This window comes from Hypanus sabinus, chromosome 2 (assembly GCF_030144855.1).
Source record: "Hypanus sabinus isolate sHypSab1 chromosome 2, sHypSab1.hap1, whole genome shotgun sequence".
In the NCBI taxonomy this organism is placed as follows: Eukaryota; Metazoa; Chordata; class Chondrichthyes; order Myliobatiformes; family Dasyatidae; genus Hypanus; species Hypanus sabinus.
Genome location: NC_082707.1, coordinates 187,643,646 through 187,664,079, shown reverse-complemented (window position 1 = coordinate 187,664,079; position 20,434 = coordinate 187,643,646). Strand labels below are relative to the sequence as shown.

The window sequence follows — 20,434 nt, the reverse complement described above, 5'->3', positions numbered from 1 at the left end:
CTTTAACCTTACCTTCATGGGTAGACTCCAGGTGACATCACTCTAGGAATCTCAGGAACTCACAAGCCTCATCGCCATGACAAGGTGACGATCCTCGGAGAAGATCAATGAAATACCTGTTTGAAACGAGTATTGCATTCATAAATCTTATAGTTAAATTCAAACAAAATTCTTCTTTGCTGATCCAGATTATCTCAAGTGATATCAGTCACTCATTAAAAGAAGCATTAGCCTCGATATCCTTTGGACAGAAGATGGAGCAAATGAACTCGGGCCATTGTTCATTTAGATGCATTTAGGTTCATTAATTTACTTATTTATTACATGTAGATTAAAATGTGTCATTTGTGTAACAACCTACACATCTAAGGATGTGCTGGTTATTCTTGATTGCTGTCCAATAATGTACACTTCAACAATAATGAGCTCATGACCTGATCAGATGATTCAGTGATGTTGCTTCAATGATAAATGGCTGGTCAGGATAATGCAAAAAAATTAGCCTGCTCTTCTTTGAAAGCATGCCATCAGATGCTTCACATTTACCAAAGAGGATGGCCAAATCCTCAAAGAGGATGTCAACCAAGAGGTGGACCTCCAGAGGTGCAGTGCATCCAAAAATGATGTACTCTAACCCTATCTAATATGTAATCTGCAAAATCCCTGCCCTTCTGACCAGAGGGAAAAAGAGTGTCCTGCTGAACTGAAAGCTGAAAAATATTGGTGTTGTTATTAGGTTATTATAGTCACATGTACCAAAATACAGTGAAAAGCTTGCCTTGCACCCTGCTCACACAGACTATATTACATAATCCATTGAGGTCGATCAAGGTAAAACAATAACAATGCAGAATGAAATATAGAAACAACAGAGAAAGTGCAATGAAGGTAAACAACAAAGAAAAAGATCTCATGAGGTTCATTATGAGGTCAACAGTCCATCTTATCGTACATTCAGAGGTTCATCCAGGAGTCCGATAACAGTGGGGAAGAAGCTGTCCTTGAGCATGGTCATACAAGTTTCATGCTTTTGTATCTTCTGCATGGTGGGAGAGGAGAGAAAAGAGGATGTCCAGGGTGGGTGGAGTCTTTGATTAGCTGGTTGCCTTAGTACAGCAGCAGGAAGTGAGGCTGGGTTCTGTGATATGCTGAGCTGTGTTGAGAACAAGACCAGAAGCCAGGACAGGGATTCATACTTCCATTGATGAGCCCTTCTCCATGACAGGATTGCACCTTCCTGTGCAAACCACTATGATCTGTAGCTTGGAGCTACACAGGACATGGATGAACGAATATTCCATCAGTTTTTTGACAGGTTTCACTGCACGTGCCATGAGAGAATGCACCAGAGGGGTTCCAAACTCATCGGAGGCACAGATGTAGCATATTTGAGACACATTCTGTCTTGATTCCAACCTTACTGAACAGAAGCTTTAAAAAACTACACTGACAAATGAGATTTTTTTCATGCACTGGTGACACTGTTGTTCTGATGCAGAAATTACCACAATGAGTAGTCGCCACCTTCATTCTGTGATGTTGACAGAAAGGATGAAAAATGATAGCTGATCACCTATTTAGGCAGTTACTTCCTCAAAATAGGTGAAGCAAATTAGAAAGCTCATGGTATTTAGCATATTTAATCTTGCATGGGATTCATTTTAACTGATTTTAATGCAAATTAGTCACTCTGTTAGAAACTTCAGTGGTCTCCACATTCAGTCAATGTCTTGTCAGATGTATTTTGGCAGTAGGTTAAATGTTATTAGCTGAATGAAATCATGTGCATTTATCAGGCGGTCCTCCATGCGTGGGGCCTGTTGATTCTTTTCGCGTCCATCCCCCTTCCTGAGTAGTGAGTTGTTTTATCCAGCTGTGTACTGTCGTGATGGCCATAACACATTGGAATGTAATCAACAGGATCAAGGAAAGGCTATTCAGCTCTTCTGCGTGTTCTAGCCTTCAAAAGACACTGGGTAATTTTCATCCACTGTACACAAACTCCTTGATATCAAAGGATCCATCCACTCCTCTTTCCAATGTACTCAGCAACTAAGTCTCCACAGCTCTTCAGCATAAAGGATTCCAGATGTTTCCAATCTTCTGAATAAAAACAAAAAATCACCTCAGTCCAAAATGACTGGCATGTTACCCTGTCATAGAACAGAGCTTGAGCTTGGAGTTCAGGATCCTGTCATCGGCTAACCCGAGAATCGATATGGAAGGCTGAGGGTCAAATGGAAGTTCAGAAGTTGAAACCTACTGGCCAAAGGATGGAGACTGAAGACTGGAGGGCTAAAGCTGGAGGATTGTGTGTGTGTGTGTGTGTGTGTGTGTGTGTGTGTGTGTGTGTGTGTGTGCGTGTGTGTGTGTGTGTGTGTGTGTGTGTGTGTGTGTGTGTGTGTGTGTGTGTGTGTGTGTGTGTGTGTATGGGTGGGAGGGAGGAAAGGCGCATGTTATGTTGTTGATTATTTTTTGCTTGTTGTGTTCTGCCGGTTGTGTTTTGTGTTGTTTTGCTGAGCATTGTGAGCATGCTGTGTTAGTGCCAGAATGTGTGGCCACACTTTTAACTGCCCCAGCACATCCTTGGGCATGTTGGCTGATCCAAATCTGACACTGTGATCCTCTCAACTCTCCAAACAGGAGAGAAACCTCAAGAGAGTCTGCTTCATTGGGTCATTTAAGAATTTAATATTTCCACTTCTCTTGCCTGGTAGACTCAAACATTTCTTATTGGACTATTCTTCTATTTCAGAAATTAATCCAACCCTGACACTGTAATCCTCTCAACTAGGCTGGCTTGATGTTTATCTCATCAAGCCCTCAATAATTTTATATTTTCTTGTCTTCCAAACTTGAAGGAATGTTTGCCTGCTATACTCAACCTTTTCTTTTTGAGTGGACGTCATCATCAGATTCTGATGGACAACTGAAAAGAAGAACTCAGCAGGTCAAGCAGCATCTATGGAGGGCGATGAACAGTCAACATGTCTGTCTAAGAGAGGAGAGGGCAGTGGTCTATGAGAGAAAGTGAAGGAGGAGGAGAAGATGGGCAGATCATGACGGTAGAGGAAGAAAAGAGAAGGAGTGAGAGAGAAAGCAGAATGGGGAATGGAAAAAGAGAGTGGAGGGGTAGCAGAAGTGGATGGGAATGATTACTGTAAATTCAAGAAATCTATGCTCATTGCATCAGGTTGGAGGCTACCCAGATGGAATATGAGATGTTGCCCCTCCAACCTGAGTTGGAGGAGTAACTGATGGCAGCAGAGGAGGCCAAGAACAGATACGTCAACATGGGATGGAAAGCCAAATTGAAATGGGTGGCCACTGGGAGATCCTGCCTGACTGGAAGACTGAGTGAAGGTGCTTGACAAGAGAACATCTGCATTCTCTTGTGTCTGGTGAGCAGAAAGGTTGAAAGGAGAATGGGGCTTATCAACAGGAAAAGAAAACAAATCTGTTTTCCAGTGAGAATGTCTCATCGGTTCTCACTGAATTCAGTCTGTCTGTTGGGCTGAAGGGAAGCCCTTCAAAGGACCCAAATACTAATTTGTAAATAGTACCTGCGATATCTTGCTGAATCGCACGGAGAATCTGTGATATTCTGAACTGAGAAACGAATGCTTAGCACTGGTAAGCTCCACTGGGCTCAGCTGAATGCAGACAAACAATTTATTTTTTTCTGATCTCTCCAGGCTTTTGAGACACTTGGTTGATTAATCATTGTGTTGTAACAGCAGCGGCCAAAGCAATGACACAGTAATAGAGAATCTTATTCTCCACTCCATTTTCAGTGGAAGTTTCCATTCTTCCTTTTAGTGTGAAATCAAATTTAGTGTCAAGTACTCCTTTTCACCATTAACAGTCTGTGCCCGGCGATATTGTTTCTGTGCCGTCAGGATGAACTAGCTTTTGGTGTTTATGTGACAATCATTTGCCTTTGCCATCAATCCTTTCTATTTTATCTGCTGCCACCTTGTACACTGGTTTCCTCCAGAACATCATGCAAATCACTGTTCCTTATCCTGCAGTAATGATGATTAACAAGCAGTCAATGTGCATCTATGGAGGGAATAAACAGTCAATGCTTTGGGCTCGATGAGTCCTGATAAAGTCTCTCAGACCAAACATCAACTGTATGTTCCCTTCCATAGGTGCTGCCTGATCCACTGAGTTCCTCCAGCATTTTGTGTGTGTTTGTTAAGATTTCCAACATCTTCAGAATGCTTGGTGTTTATGAGTTGAGGTACATGGCAATGCAGACTGTGCGCATGGCTGGGAGGAATGAAGCTTGTTTTGCTTTTGGTGTTTTGTTGCTGCTGTCTTGTTCTTGTTGCTTAGGTTGTTCTGCTGAGCATTGTGGGCATGCTATGTTGGTGCCGAAATGTGTGGCAACAATACTTACAGGCTGCCTCGGGCACAGGCTCAGGTGTGTTGGTCGTAAGCATAAAGAAAGCATTCCACAGTACATTTCAATGTGCATTTGATAAATAGATGAATCTGCTCTGATACAAAAGCTTGAAAGCACATGCCACCAAGCTCAAGGTCAGCTTCTACCCCACAATTGTAAGACTATTGAATGACGCCCTTATACGCAAAAGACAAACTCATTGTGGACCTTGCACTTTATTTGTCTACTTGCACTGCATGTTCGCTGTAACTATAGCACAATGTGCTCCATTCTAATTTTGGTTCCTTTCGTTAGCACCTCAATGCGGTTGTATATGGAATGATCTGTCAGTGCGGCACAGAAGCAAAACTTTTCGCTGTATCTCAGTGCATCTGACTGAAATGCAGTCAATCAGTTACTAAATACCAAGTTAGAGGAGATGATCGAAGGAGATGTATAGAGAAGGGGAACGCCTCTGACAGGATGAGACCAAATAAGTTCATGTAGAAGTCATATGGCCAACAAGTTAGGCTTGAGGAACAATAACTCACCTGGTGTCTGGACACGATGCAGCCTTCCAGGTTTAATACCATATTTTTTTTCCTTATTCCTGTCTGTCTGTGTTGGATATGTGGGTTATGACTAAAGAAAAAAATGGCCGGAGTCATTTAGCACTTTGGCGTAAGTTAGGTGCTTCAAAACTCAAACTTGGGAAAATTAGCAAAAATAGTGAAAAGAAAACTGCCAGTATTTACAAAAAGATATCTACCAGAAAACACAAAATAGTTCCAAACTTATGTTCTTCTCCAGTGTGAACACCTGGTCGTCACCATCTCTCTCTTCCCCTCATTCAAAGAGTAATAAGCCCTGTTTATTATGCTCCAAAAATCTTCAATTACCCATAAAGTTAGCTTATGAATCAGATTGTGATGCACCCCACAATGTAATCACGATCATTTTACAAAATAAACAGAATTATCTGCCTATTGGTGAAGCTAATTTGGAGTTTTGTGTGCTGTTTTGGTCACCTAACTACAAGAAAGACATAAACAAGGTCGAAAGAGTGCAAAGAAAATTTACGAGGATGTTGCCAGGACTGAAGACCTGAGTGATAAGAAAATATTGAATAAATTCAAACTTTATTCTCTAGAACTTAGAAGATTGAGGGGAGATTTGATAGAGGTACAGTATACAAAATTATGAGGGGTATAGATGGGGTAAATACAGATAGGCTTTTCCCACTGAAACAGGCTTTTACCCCTGTCCATGTATATGGACAGGAAAGAAATGGAGGGTTATGGGCTGATTGCAGGTTGGTGGGACTAAGTGAGAGTAAGCGTTCGGCATGGATTAGAAGGGCCAAGATGGCCTGTATCTGTGCTGTAATTGTTATATGTTTATGGTTATATGGTTAAACGCCATTTACAAAGAACATATATACAATTATACATCCCCATTACTGAACAAATGGCATATTCCACTGTGTATGGCGGGAAAGGCACCACATAACTAACCCGAGCACATCAGCTTGGTTTAGGACCCGTTATGAGAATATACCGAGGAAGACATTGAAGTGACAGCAGAAAGCAGAATGACGGGGTGGGGGTTGGGGGGGATGTGGGTGTGAGTGTCAGAGCATTTACTGAGTGCCCTGCATCACCGTCTGTCTCAGAGCTGGCCAATTCTCTTAGTTACCTATCTCTGAACTTCCTGCATATATGTAGCACCGCACAGTATGGACCCTTCTGCCCCCAATGTTATGCCAATCTTTTAACCAGCTCCAAGATCAAACTAACCCTTCCCTCCCACAGAGCCCTCTTTTTTTTACCCATATGCCTATCTAAGAGTCTCTTAAATGCCCCTAATATATCTGCCTTGACCACCCATCACTCTCTGTGTAAAAAAACCTGCTTCTAACTTCCCCCCTCCATACTTTCCTCCAATCAGCTTAAAATTATGCCCCTTCCTATCAGCTATTCCAGGGTTCTGTCCTTCTCTGTTTGCATTTTTGGATTTCTAGCATCTTCGGTACATTTTGCTTTACCCACGCTGACTTCCCGAGTCAACATGATGCAAATGTCCACTAACACAGGACAAGTGGATCAAGTGGTGAGGAAGACATCCAGGACGACATAAAATTCCAATTTGCAAGTACAAGGTCCAACCAAAGCCTTCACAGCCTTGGCAATTCAAGTGTTTGTCTAGATGCTTCTTAAATTGTGTGTTTCTGACCCCATCAGCCTCTCAGAGAACGAGTCCTGGATTCCAATGATTTGATGGATGAAAATTATTTTCTTCAGGGCCCCTATAAACCTAAAATCTCAAGCTGCTTACCCTAATGTCCTCTAGTTTTAGATGCCATGGCTATGGGGAAAATTCTCCAACTATCTATGCTACCTAAGCTTTTCACAATATTTTATTTAACTTATTTTCTGATGTAGCATGGTAAAGGACTTCCCAGCCCAATGACCCGATGACACCCAATAACAGCCAGGAAGCCAATTCACCTACTAAACCTTTGGAATGTGGGAGGAAGACGGAGCACACAGAGGAAACCCATGTGTTCACAGGGAGAAGATACCAACTCCTTACAGACCCTGGCTGCCAGCCCTATAATAGCATACCATGAACCACAGTTCTACCATGCCTCCCCTGTTGTATAGTTCCATCAGGTCAGCCTTCACCGTTCTGAAGTAAACAAACTTAACCTATCCAGTCTCCAACTCAGGCAATACCCAGAAGAATATCCTCTCTGCGCTTGCCCAAGTACCTTCTCCCTATAGTGTAGCAAGCACTACACTAGTAGGAGAATTAAGGATTATGGGGAAAAGGCAGGTAGGTGGAGATGAGTCCATCGCCAGATCAGCCATGATCTTATTGAATGGCGAAGCAGGTTTGACAGGTCAAATGGCCGACTCCTGCTCCTATTTCTTATGTTCTTCTGCACATCATTCTCCAGCTGTGGCCTGACATTCACTCAGTGTCCACTTTATTAGGTACACTGTTCGCCTGTTTGTTAATGAAAATATCTAATCAGCCAATCATGTGGCAGCAGCTCAATGTGTAAAAGCATGCAGGCATGGGCAAGAGGTTCATTTGTTGTTCAGACCAAACTACAGAATGGGGAAGAAATGTGGTCTAAATGACTTTGACTGTGGAATGATAGTTGGTGCCAGACAGGTGATTTGATTATCTCAGAATCTGCTGGTCTCTGGGGATTTTCACACTTGGCAGTCTTTAGAGTTTACAGAGAAAGGTGTGAAAAACAAAAATATATATATATAATGTCTAGTGAGTGGCAGTTCTGTAAGCAAAAATACCATATTAATAAGCAAGTTCCGTGGAGAATGGTCAAACTGATTCAAGCTGACCGAAGGGTGACAGGAACTCCGCTCACTGCACGTTACAACCGTGGTGTGCAGAAGAGCATCTCTGAATGCACAACATATCAGACCTTGAAGTACATGGGCTACAGCAGCAGAAGACCACAAAGGTACACAAAGTGACACAAAGGTACACAAAAGGACCACAAAGTGACCACTTCATGAGATACAAGGGGTACCTAATAAAGTGGCCACCGAGCGCACAGTGAGGGAGTGTCTGCTAAGACTGCACAGGTTTGGCAGTGAAGGGAAGATAAGAGACAAAACTGAGTGGGTCGCCAGTGACAAGAATGAGTCTGAAAAATCCCAGCTGAACCAAACATGGAGAGAAAGCAACGAGGGATACAAGGATCTGCTTTCTAACTTTCACAAGACGACGTTTAATAATGAAGCTAATGAAGATGATGATTATTAGTAAAATTATCACATTATTTACTGCCTTTTGTGGAAAGAAATTAGAGCCCTAATGGGTCTTTAAGATCGCCATAAAGGGGGTGAAATGAAAAATACATTGTGCTCTGAGGAACGGAAATAACCTTGGCTATCGATGGAAGTGTCTCTGCTTGCAGGGGAATTAAACTGCGTTCTAGACAGCCAATTGCCTGTGCATCAACTCTGGTTGACAGCTAATTTTCTACTTAATAACCCATTGGGTTAAAAAGTTCAAAGCTCATCAGAATACAGGTGGCCCACTGATAACACAGCACAGAGTAGAGCACATGTTTAAAAAGTATATATTATATATACACCGCAAGGCTTAATAACTGGGGCCCTGTTTGGAATTAATCAACATGCTTTAACCTTCTGGGTGCTGAATTGATTTTAAATTTCATTTTGGTTTTCTTTTTTAAATTGAGTCTGCTGAGAATGACCGGTAGCTTGGGAGGTCTGGTGGGAATGAATCGGATTTTCACTTCCCCTTCAATTACATTATCCCAACAACGACTTGTTCTTTCATCGCTGTATTCTTTTCTGCGAGGGAGAGGGCTGTAGATTTGATGTATTTGTCACTTTTTTTTGCAATGGAGTGGGTAGGGGACTTGGGGGGGCGGCGCGGGAGATACGAGTTTTGTTTCCTATTCTTTTTCATGTTGGGAGTTAGTGATGGCTTTTCTGTATTTCATGGCCATCTGGAGTAGACAATAATCAGAGTTGTATTGTACATGCATACTTTGACAATAAAACAAACCTTTGAAGGACTTGTATCTTGAAGGCATAGTGCCATAGTAGTTAGCGCAATCTCTTTACATTGCCAGCAATCATCAATCAGCGTTCAGTTCTGTCCGTAAGGAGTTCGTTTGTTCTGCTCACTGCTTTCTGGGATTCCTCCAAGTGCTCTAATTTCCCCCCACTTTCCAAAGACCTATGAGTTAGTGGGTTAGTTGGCCACATGGGCAAGCTCATTGGCCCAGAAGGGTCTACTACTGTGCTGTATCTCTAAACAAAAAAGATATATAATTACATCTCACCCAAATTCACCAAAACGAGATTATCAGCAAACTATCATGATGTGTCTGGGAGCTTTCTGTGCACATATTGTCTGCTGCATTTCTTACTTTACAAAACAGATCACTAAAACGTTCTAAATTCCCTTGAATCATTCTGAATTGTGAACGTTACCATATAAATGCAAATTTGTTCTTTCTGATGAAACTCAAAGTGAAATTTCAAGTACACCAAGAGAGATTTTTAAAAAACTGCCTATTCCGTTTTGCCTCAGGATCACCTCCATGTGTCTCCCCTTCTGTTGATTAGTACTGACTAAACAATGCTCAGTACAGGAATTGCTTCAGCTGTTTTCTCCTTGTCATAAGAGGAATCCTCTGTCCGTTCAGTTACAGACAGAGCCCTGATCATCTCAGTCCCATCTGTCTGATTAGTTCATTGACTGGCCTGATGTACACTGTCCATTAACCACCACCCCCCCCCCCTAATGTGAGCTGACAGACCGATTATGCTGAATACCTCTGGGTGTTTCATTATTGTCTCATCCTGTTCTTTTCAAGATGATTGCCTCTTGTCATCAAACTGTTTTGTCCTATTAGAAACCATCTTCATTTCTTTGCCCCCTAGGTTGATAACAGATACTATTTTCAGACTAGACATTGGAGCTCTAATATGAGCAGTGCGGAGACCCAGTCATTTCAATAATGGTTTTACCCAAGCAAACCATCGTCTGTCGTTTGCTAGTCTGTGACTTTGCTCCCCTACTCTTTCCCTCAAGTCTTTCTTGACCCTTGCTGGGGTATAACTCGACCTCCAACTATCAGCACTCAAGGACTTCAGGATAGCTTTATCTGTCACAGGTACATCAGAACATGCAGTGAAGTTTGTCATTCGTGCCAAATCAAATCAGCGAGGATTGTGCTGGGGGCAGCCCGCATGTCTCACCACACACTTCCGGTGCCAGCACAGCATGCCTACAACTCACTAGCTCTAATCCATGTACCTTTGGAATGTGGGAGGAGGAAGGAGCATCCAGAGGAAACCCACATGGTAAAGGGGAGGATGTGCAGACACAGTGGCAGGAAATGAACCACTGTCTTCCGCTGGCTCTCTAAAGCGTGGCACTGACTGCAGGCTTCCTGTTGCTTTTGTCTCGTGACACTGGGATCTTTAGAAGCTTTATGGAGGATCATACAATATAACCCTGAACTGCATTCCCTCCACTCCAACTCCTACTGTCATTTGGATGCATAGCTCACATCTCCGCAAACAGGTCCTTTACTCTGGGTTTAATGAATGTCTGTGAGCCTCTGGTGGGCAAATAAAACAATTCAAAAATAACACCAAAATCAGCCTGAAGAAATTCAACATTACATCTGAAAACTGGAAAGACGTTCTACTCAATAGATCCTAGAGGACATCTTCAGTTGTGAAGAGAGACAATTGGATGAAAACATTAACTCGGGTCCTTCCTCCACGTTTAATTCCCAATGATTTCCATCACTTTCCATTCCTGTTCTTCGATGATCTTTCCTACATTACTGTATGGAACTGAATTATAGACCACCAACAGCAAGCACCTGAAAGCCTTGGAACAATACCACCAAGGATCTTTACAAAAGATTTTGACGATCAGCTGGAGGGACAGATGCACTCATACTGGAGGAGGCCATCATGAATGCATCTCCACCAGGATAAAGCAACATTAACTCTACTGGATAGTTCATGTCATCTGGATACCTGATTTACGTCTCCCCGGTTGAAGGAAGTTCAGTGAGCCCCTGATGGGCAAAGGAAACGCTTCAAAGATAACATCAAAATTAGCCTGGAGAAATTCAACATGACATCTAAAAACTGGGAAGACAAGGCACTCAGTAGATACACCCGGAGGAAATCCGTCCAAGAGTGAGCTGAGCTACACGAGAACGATCTCCACTGTGCTGCAGAGAACAAGTGGCAGCTGCAAGATAAACAACCAAAAGACCCAACTATAACCACAGTCACCACTTCCTCTTGCCCACACTACACCAGAATATGTGGCTCCCAGATTGGCCCCTATTGGCACCTGAGGCCCCCTTCGGAGAACATCATACTCGATTCCAGTGATTACACAACTGGTGGGCCTCACTTAGAATGAGGGAGCTCTCATGACAACTGTGGAGGATATTGCAGCCTAGCCTCTCACTTCTGTACATTCAGCCATCTGCACAGGAACACAGCATAGCAGCAAAGAATCTGCCCAGCCCAAAAGCTCTTATGACGTCAATGTCAAAGTAAATTTTATTAACCAAGTACATCAATACTTACTTGCAATTCATTTTCTTGCAGGCATTTACAGGAAAATGAAGCAAATCAATAGAATTTATGAAAAACTATACATCAACAAAGGCACAATCAATCAATATGCAAAAGAAGACAAATTGTAAAAATAGAAATTGATAATTCTGAGAACACGTGCTCTATGACTCTGTCTAGGTGCAGGTCAATGAGACTAGTCAGAATAACAGTTTAGCAGAGACTAGATGAGCTGACAGACCTGCTTCTGTGAGGGCTTTATAATTCTGTGACTCAATGAGTTGTAAAGAGTCCTTGAAAGTGAGTCTGCAGGTTGTAGGATCAGTTCAGAGTTGTGTTGAGTGAAGTTATCCACAACAGTTCAGGAGCCTCCTGGTTGAAGGGTAATATCAGTTCCTGATCCTGGTGGTGTGGGAGACAAGAGTCCTGTAGCTCCTGCCTGATGATAGCAGCGAGAAGAGAGCACGGTGGGGGTACTTGATGACGGATGCTGCTTTCTTCTGGTAGCGCTCCTTGTCCATGTGCTGATTTTCTAGTTAGTCAGAGCTCCTCTTATTCACAACAGTACTTTATTCTCCGGAACAAAATACTCTTTATTCTACAGATAGGGTGAATACTTGCAGGGTCTTTGCCCTGGAGTCGGGCAAACCCAGAGCTGCAGGTCAGAGGTTCAGGGTGGAAAGGGAACATGAGGGGAAGCTTCTTCACAGAGTGGTGTGCATGTGGAACAGGCAGATGTGGTAAATTATGGTTCAATTGTAACATTGAAGAGAAATTGGGGTGGGCAGGTATTTGGAGGTCTGTGGTCCAGGTGCAGGTGGATGGCATTAGGCAGAATACCAGGTCGGCATAGATTAGATGGCCCAGTTTCTGTGCTCAAGTACTATAACTGTCTATAAGTCCTGTTTCTCTGCTGTAGTACTCTACGACCATGAGCGACACTGTTGTTTGGAGCGACTACAGGTTGCTGGGTAAGCTGCATCTCTTCCTAAGCATTCATTTTGAATAAATAAATGAGCTTAGACTGAATTCAATGGAATCCAGTATGAAACATACCCTACACTCATGGCAGTCCAATAAGGAATAATGGATTGGTAAGGAGGTACTACACAGGATGACAGCAGGGAGAAAGATGCTTTTGGAGGAAACTCTTGTTGTTGCAGGAGCAACCTCTCTCTCCTCTGATTGATAGAGAGAGCCAAAGTGCTGGGTTATGGACTGTCATTTTGATGAACTCTGGATCAATGTGGAGAGAGAGCCTGTCAAAGATACCAAAGTGCTGGGTTATGGGCTACAGTTCTCATCAACTCTGGTTTGGTCCCTCTCTGGGGAGCTTCTGCTGTTGTTTGCATGGGGGAAGGGTAGGGGTGGCACGAGTGCGGGGGTGATTAGGTGTCGATGCTTTTACTGCTGTTTGCGTGAAGGAGGGCTGGATTGTGGGGCTTCAATGTTTCCATCATTCATTCTGTGGGGTTCTTGTTTCATGAATGTCTGTGAAAAATAAGAATTCCGGGTTGCATACTGTATAGATCCTCTGATATTAAAATGAACCTTTGAACCTTTAATACAGATCTTATTGACCAGGCTAGGATTGGCCATGAAGTGAGTGGTTTTCTGAGACTCCACCACATTGGTGGGTCTGAAGTCATATATGCAACAGGTCGATAACATTTCCTGCCCCAAAGGATGTAAATGAAGCAGATGATGACAACCCGGTAGTTGTGTGGTCAGGATACTAATTTTTCAATCTCAGAGTTTATTAAATTAACTGAACATAAGTGCTCCATCTGCTACGAGTGGTTTTGAATTCACGTCTCGGGCTGATTCCAAATATTCTGAGTACCTTAACTATTTGTTCAACCGCACTTTGAAGATTAAGCGGAGACCTATGAGAGGTGCAGTAAAAACCCAATAATCCGGCTGTTCAGAACACCAGATGGTTCTGGCATTTTGCCCACTCAGAGTGTGAGTGAGGTGGCAGCCAGTGCAGGAGCTAAACAATGGGCTGAGTGTGCATTCCGAGACAGAGTCAGGGACATACATCGCTTTATAGCCAGATCCTAGGTCTAGAGTGCTTCTATTTTACTTAATCTCGATAGACCATGGATTTGCACCTTGGTAAGTTTCCGGGACGTGAGACTGGGCAAGGTTTTTATTGCATGGAAGACCGGCAGTTGCCCAAGCTGCAAGTCTCCCCTCTCCACGCCACCGATGTTGTCCAAGGGAAGGGCATTAGGACCCATACAGCTTGGCACCGGTGTCATCGCAGAGCAATGTGTGGTTGAGTGCCTTGCTCAAGGATACACACGCAGCCTCAGCCAAGGCTCGAATTAGCGACCTTCAGATCACTAGACAAACACCCTAATCACTTGGCCACGCGCCAACACCCAGAACAGTACAGCACAGTGCAAGCCATTCAGCCCACAATGTTGCGCCAACCTTTTAACCTAACCTCAGATCAATTTAACCCTTCCTCCCTACATAGCCCTCCATTTGTGTTTCATCCACATTCTTAAGTACCCGTAATGTATCTGCCTCTATCACCACCCCTAGTATTAGCCATTTCCGTCTGGGAAAAAGTCACTGGCTATCTGCTTGATCTATGCCTCTTGTCATCTTATACACCACAGTCAAGTCTCCTCCCATCCTCCTTCACTCCAAAGAGAAAATACCGCACTCACTCGGCCTATCTATTTATTTACCTATTGAGATACAGAGTGGAACAGGCCATTCTGGCCCTTTGAGCTGCACTGCCCAACAACATCCGATTTAACCCTAGCCTAATTACGGGACAATCCATAATGACCAATTCACCTACCGACTGGTACGCCTTTGGACTGTAGGAGGAAACCGGAGCACCTGGAGGAAACAGACGCAGTCACATGGAGAACGTACAGTCTCCTCATAGGTAGTGGCAGGAATTGAACCGGGATTGCATATACTATAAAACATTATGCAAACCACTGTGCTAACCATGCCACTTCATAAGACATGCCCTCTAGTCCAGGCTGCAGCCTGGTAAATCTCCTCTGCTCCTCTCTAAAGCTTCCACATCCTTGGTGTAAAAGGCAACCAGAACTGAATGGGGTGACCCAGAACTTTTAAATCATTGAAAATGTTCTTATAGCATTGTATTTTATTATATTGTATTTCTTGTCCTGTCATATCTGGAGTAGTTAGTGACCTTGGAAAGAGGAAACTAGACTTTGAGCTATACCTAGGTATTCTTTCTTCTAGGACAAGTTGACTTTGGAACAAGCCTAACATGTTACAAAAAAGTAAATTTAAAGGCTTTTGGGGTATCAATGGTCTGGAAAATCTGCTGGTTCAGTGCCACCAAAGTCTCAAAAATTATTGTTTTACTGTGTTCCTATCAGCGATGGACACTAGATGCTGTTGTTGCCGGGATGCCTGGATCATGTAAATTATGCAATCAACATATTTTACTGTATGCTTTAATGCTTTGATGTACATATGACAAGTAAAGCTATTCCCTAAGTCTTTCAAATAGCTTTAAATAAGAGATAACAGGGAGAAGACTGGATTCATGCAGCACGGAAACAGTCCTTTTGGCCCAACTCATCCATGCCATCTCTGTTCCCCAGCCAGTTAGTCCTTAATGCCCATATTTGGCCCATCATTTGGAGGATGGGCAAGAAATATTGACCTTGTCAGCAAAGCCCACATCCATTGAATAAGTTAAGAAAGGATATATGGAGTATGTAGCGTGTGAGGTCAAATGGTTTGTTTCTTTCCTGTAAAGCTGAGTCTTTCTCTGGCATTGGTCAGACCATACTTGCAGTATTGCAGGAAGTTTCAGGCTAGCAATGGCTAGCACTGGAGAGAGTCCAAAGGATGCTCATGAGAATGATCCTGGGAATGAAAGGGTTAACATGCAAGGACTGTCTGATGGCTCTGCGCCTCTACTTGCTTTTGGAAGAATGAGAGAGAATCTTATTGAAACCCATTGAATACTGAAAGGCGTAGATAGAGTAGACATGGTGAGGGACACTATTATGGGGGAGTCGAGGACCAGAGGGCATAGGATCATAATACAATGATGTCCATTTAGAACAGAGATGAGGAGGAATTTCTTTAGCCAGGCAGTGATGAATATGTAGAATTCATTGCAACAGATAGTTGTGGAGGCCAAGTTATTGGGTATATTTAAATTGAACGTTGATAGGTTCTTAATTAGTCAGGACATCAAAGAATATGTGAAGAAGAATGAAAAATGGGTCGAGAGGGAAAATACATCAATTTATGATGAGCAAACTCAATGGAGTGCATGGCCTAATTCTGCTTCAATGCCTTATGGTGTTATGGTCTTAAGTACTACACACTCAATGAACATAATACCTCCTCTGAACTGAAAGTTGCTGGATGAGTATCAAGAGGGAACCTCTCAGTTCTTGCTTTGTTTGGATTATTATTGTCTCATGTACTGAGATATTATTGGAAGTTTGTGCTTTACATGCTATCTAGACAGATTTTTCCATACATGTGTGAAAAGAAAACTGCTAAAAATTTACAGAGAAAGTGCAGAGCAGGTAGACAAATAAAGTGCAAGGGCTAGATCTGGAAGGCTTAATTTCTTGACATATACATAAATCCCTTCATGAATGCAATTGATGGTAAATTAGCTGTCAAATCCCACATTCTATTTTGGTTTCAATCGCAAGTGCTAAATCATTGAGAGGGAAACAGTATCTGCTGATCAGTAAAGAATCAAGTGAGTTACTATCTCTTTGGTTTTTGATTTGAATCATCACTAGGGAAACAGTCTATAAAAACATTTCAAAGTTGCAAAGTTCACAACGTGTACTTTAATTCTCTAGAATGAGGTGTTTTTTTTGTTTTCAAGGATTTTCGTGTGGTGGTTAATTTTTGACTGGGCTTCAGCAAAGCCCATCCACTCCATTCATTTAGCTTAATGTCAGAACCTCTGTTATTGTCGTGGTGCACATTCTTTGCTTTCTTCTCATTAGTAACGCCATTGATGCCTCAGCGGTCAATACTTTACACTGGAACAAAACTCTCAAACGGATGAGATATAAAATTGACTGCTAATTCACACTAGACCAAATGTGAATACAGCCCCGGCAAGACCAACCTCCCACCCTGCCTCACCCATGCTTCCCTACTCCCCCAGAAACCTGGAGAGGATTTCGTCTTTTCGAGATGCAGACTAGCCTCCTCTTTATTATCTCCAGGAGCATTTCCTGCTGCCAAGGGAAAACGGCTAAAGTAACCAAGGACCACTCTCAACCCAGCCACGTTCTTTGTAAAACAAAGGCATTGTCTGCAGACTTCAGGAAGGAAAAGATGGGAGAATACATACCAGTCCTCTTTGAGGGGTCAGCAGTGGAAAAAGTGATTGGCTACAAATTCCTGGTTGTCTACATCTCAGAACTGATAGATCCTGGTAGATGCCGAACATATTGATCCAATCACAAACAAGGCTTGCCGATGGCTACACTTCTGTAGGATCTGAGGAGATTTAGTATGACACCAAGGAATCTAGCAAGTTTCTAAAGATGTAGTGTGGAGCGAATTCTGATCGGCTGCATTACCACCTGGTGTGGAGGCTCCAACGCAGAGTATCTGAAAAAGCTGTAGAGGTTCTAGACTCAGCCTGCTCCATCACGGGCACTAGCCTCCCAATCATCAAAGACATTTCAAAAGGCAGTGCCTCAAGAAGGTGGCATCGATAACTGGGGATCCTCAGCATCCAGGACATGCCTTCTTTACCTGCCCTCAGGGAGCAGGTACAAGAACCTAAAGACACACACTCAATATTTCAGGTTTCAGGTTTAGGGTTAATATCACCGGCATATATCATGAAATTTCTTAACATAGTGGGAGCAGTACAGTGTAACACATGATAATTCCGAAAAAAATAGGCAAATCAATTACAGAAAGTATATATATATATGTCTATTAAATAGTTAAATTAAAAATAGTGCAAGAACAGAAATAATAAAAGTGAGGAACAGCTTTTTCCCCTCTGCCATCACATTTCTGAACAGTTCATGAAACCATGAGCACTACCTCCCTATTTTCTCTCTTTTTGTACTTTTTAAAATTTTTATGTATTTTTGTTTTAACTTAGGATAATTTTACGCATTACGCTGTACTGCTGCTGCAAAACAAATCTTCTTGACATATGTCAGTGATAAAAAAAACTGAATCTGTTTCTCATTCTGCATGCCTGTACATTTTTAAAATCTGGAATAAGCACAGTGAGACCTGACAATGATGCAAGAAGTATGCATTGTGTGAAAATGAGTGCATCTTATTGGCGATGTGTGTAAGCCTCCGGATCGGCCAGCACGTGTTCATCTAGGGCAGGGGTCAGCAACCTTTACCACTGAAAGAGCCACTTGGACCCGTTTCCCACAGAAAAGAAAACACTGGGAGCCGCAAAACCCGTTTGACATTTAAAATGAAATAACACTGCATACAACGTTTTTTTTTGCCTTTATGCTATGTATAAACAAACTATAATGTGTTGCATTTATGAAATTGATGAACTCCTGCAGAGAAAACGAAATTGCATTTCTGCATGCAACAAAAACATTTTGAACTCCGAAAAAAAGACGTTGGGTTGAAAGTTACTTTTAAGTAAAATATTCAATGTCTATTTGAGTCCTTCTTGTATTTATGAAAAACGCCGAACTTAAATTTTCCGCCAGCAGCAAACCAAAAATAACGTCAGCCAGCTGTCATCCTGAAAAATGAAAGGACTATTTCACTGAACTATGAAAAAATATGAATATAAGTAAAATAATAGGCAATTAAAATATTTATCATACTTGGTTAATGGGATTTCTGCTCCTGGACCTCAGCGCACAGCGTCTGCACATCAGGGCTGTATGATGTCACCTTCATCTTTACACAGGATCGCAAGCTGTCATCTGTGAGGTTTTCAATATCACTCCATTTGTGTTTCTGAGCAAGAACGGCCTTCTGACGGGCAACATCTTCAAGGTCTGCTGTCAAGCGTCTAAACTTGGACACCCATATGTCTTTGTCGGCTATGTCGGCCAGTTCCATCTCAAGATCAGGTTGACTCACACCTGCCAATGCAGTCGTATTCAGTAGGGAAGGATCGATGCTTAAGGGAGTGACCGGGAAGGATAATGTGTTTTTTTCCTCTCTGAACTCACAGAAGCGTTTCCCAAACGATGTTTGCATTGCGATGATTGCAGAATGTAAATACTCCGAAATTATCATGTCGTGACCTTGTTTGAACTCTCTCAAATTGGGGAAGTGAGACAAAGTGCCTTTCTGTAAATCTCTGGCAAGCACTGTCAACTTGCGCTCGAATGCCAAAACATCCTCCAACATGTGCAGGGCTGTACGTCCTTTCCCCTGAAGAGCTGTGTTCAGCGTGTTCAGGTGCGCTGTCATGTCTACCATGAAGTGTAGCTTTTCCAGCCACTCTGGCTGTTCCAGCTCAGGAAAGGTGAGCCCTTTGCTGCCCAGGAAAGTTTTCACTTCTTCCAGACACGCGACAAAGCGTTTCAGCACCTTCCGTCTGGACAGCCAGCGATTAAAAACACGTTGTAGCGGTGTCAGTAAACTGCAGTCAAAGATAGCTTTATTCGAACTAAACAGCCTTGCTTTTAAGCCTTCCTCAACCCAGCCCCCATGGACGCAGATGCTGCAAAAGACGCGTACTCACAAACCCCCGTAGGCTATCTCCCTTAGCCGGAATGCCGGCTAATTGTGAGCCGTTTCGGATGTGGCAGGAAATGTACAAGATCACCATAATTACATTTCAAAAGCTAACAAACTAACATAAAATACATTTTAATTAAATACTGACCAATTATTTCCCAAAGCCACAGGGAGCCGCAGCACAGAGGTGAAAGAGCCACAAATGGCTCGGGAGCCGCAGGTTGCCGACCCCCGATCTAGGGGAAGACAGCCTCTGGCCCGGCCAGACTGAGAAATCTCCTTTGTGTGGATGCCCCGTTACAAATCCGAACCACAAACTGTCAGACAGCACACCGTATGCAATTAAACAATTGAGCTTTATAAATCTTAATCTGACTATAGGGTTAGTAAAGAAAAGAAAAAAGAAAAAGGGCCCATTTTAAACTCTAATGTGCACGTCGGAGCTCACGGATTCATCCATTTGTTCCCCATCGACCTCCTCTGAGTGTTGCTGACCCTCGGACCCTCGCTCCAAATCCACTCCGTACGGCGGTTTACCAACTCTTCCCATTCACATCTTCTCTATCCGTCTCTCACTGACAAAAGACCATGAAATCACTAGTCCCAGCTCCACAAGAAAGAACAACAACCTCGCATTAGATAGAACACATTACAAAGCCTCCAATATCTCTAGTCATAACCCAAACATTACTGCTCCAGAGAAACCACTACCTTAGCAGTGAAACATTATAGAAAGGCCATTACATTAGCAGTGAAACCTTACAGCTCGTTATATGTGTATTGAAGCAAGCTATCTCTGGCAGCACCCTGTAATACATTATAGGATTTGCTTCCAGTTTTACTGGGAATTGAAAGCTGAAGAAAATTGTTTATAAACACAAGAGATTCTGTAAATGTTGGAAATCCAGACCAACACACACTAAGTGCTGGAGGAACTCAGCAGGTCAGGCTGGCATCTATGGAAATGAATAAACTGTCATCAAAAGCCATGACATTTCTTCAGGTCTGGAAAGGAAGGAGGAGGATGCCAGGATAAAAAGATAAGGTGGGGGGCAGGGAAGAGGACTAGCTGGAAGATGATATGTCAAATCCGGTAGGTGGGAAAGGTAAAGGGCTGGAGAAGAAGGAATCTGATAGGAAAAGAGAGTGAACCTTGGGAGAATGGGGGTGGGGGGCAGTGATCGGCAGCTGAGGAGAGATAAGAGACCAGAGTGGAAATAGAAGAAGAGGGAATGGG

The 20,434-nt window shown here is 42.8% G+C and overlaps 2 protein-coding genes across 2 annotated transcripts in view; one reads left to right on the top strand and one right to left on the bottom strand.

The window, feature by feature from the left end:
• LOC132404104 (neurexin-3-like) overlaps positions 1 to 20,434 on the top strand; it is a 2,171,528-nt gene that overhangs the window by 1,500,807 nt on the left and 650,287 nt on the right. The window lies entirely within an intron of this gene.
• LOC132405699 (general transcription factor II-I repeat domain-containing protein 2-like) lies at positions 18,116 to 19,144 on the bottom strand. Its single transcript, XM_059990722.1, has 2 exons — positions 18,330 to 19,144; positions 18,116 to 18,244 (listed from the first exon to the last, which is right to left on the bottom strand). Exon 1 carries the CDS (start codon positions 18,934 to 18,936, stop codon positions 18,334 to 18,336), a length of 603 nt encoding a protein of 200 aa, XP_059846705.1. The 5' UTR covers positions 18,937 to 19,144; the 3' UTR covers positions 18,116 to 18,244; positions 18,330 to 18,333.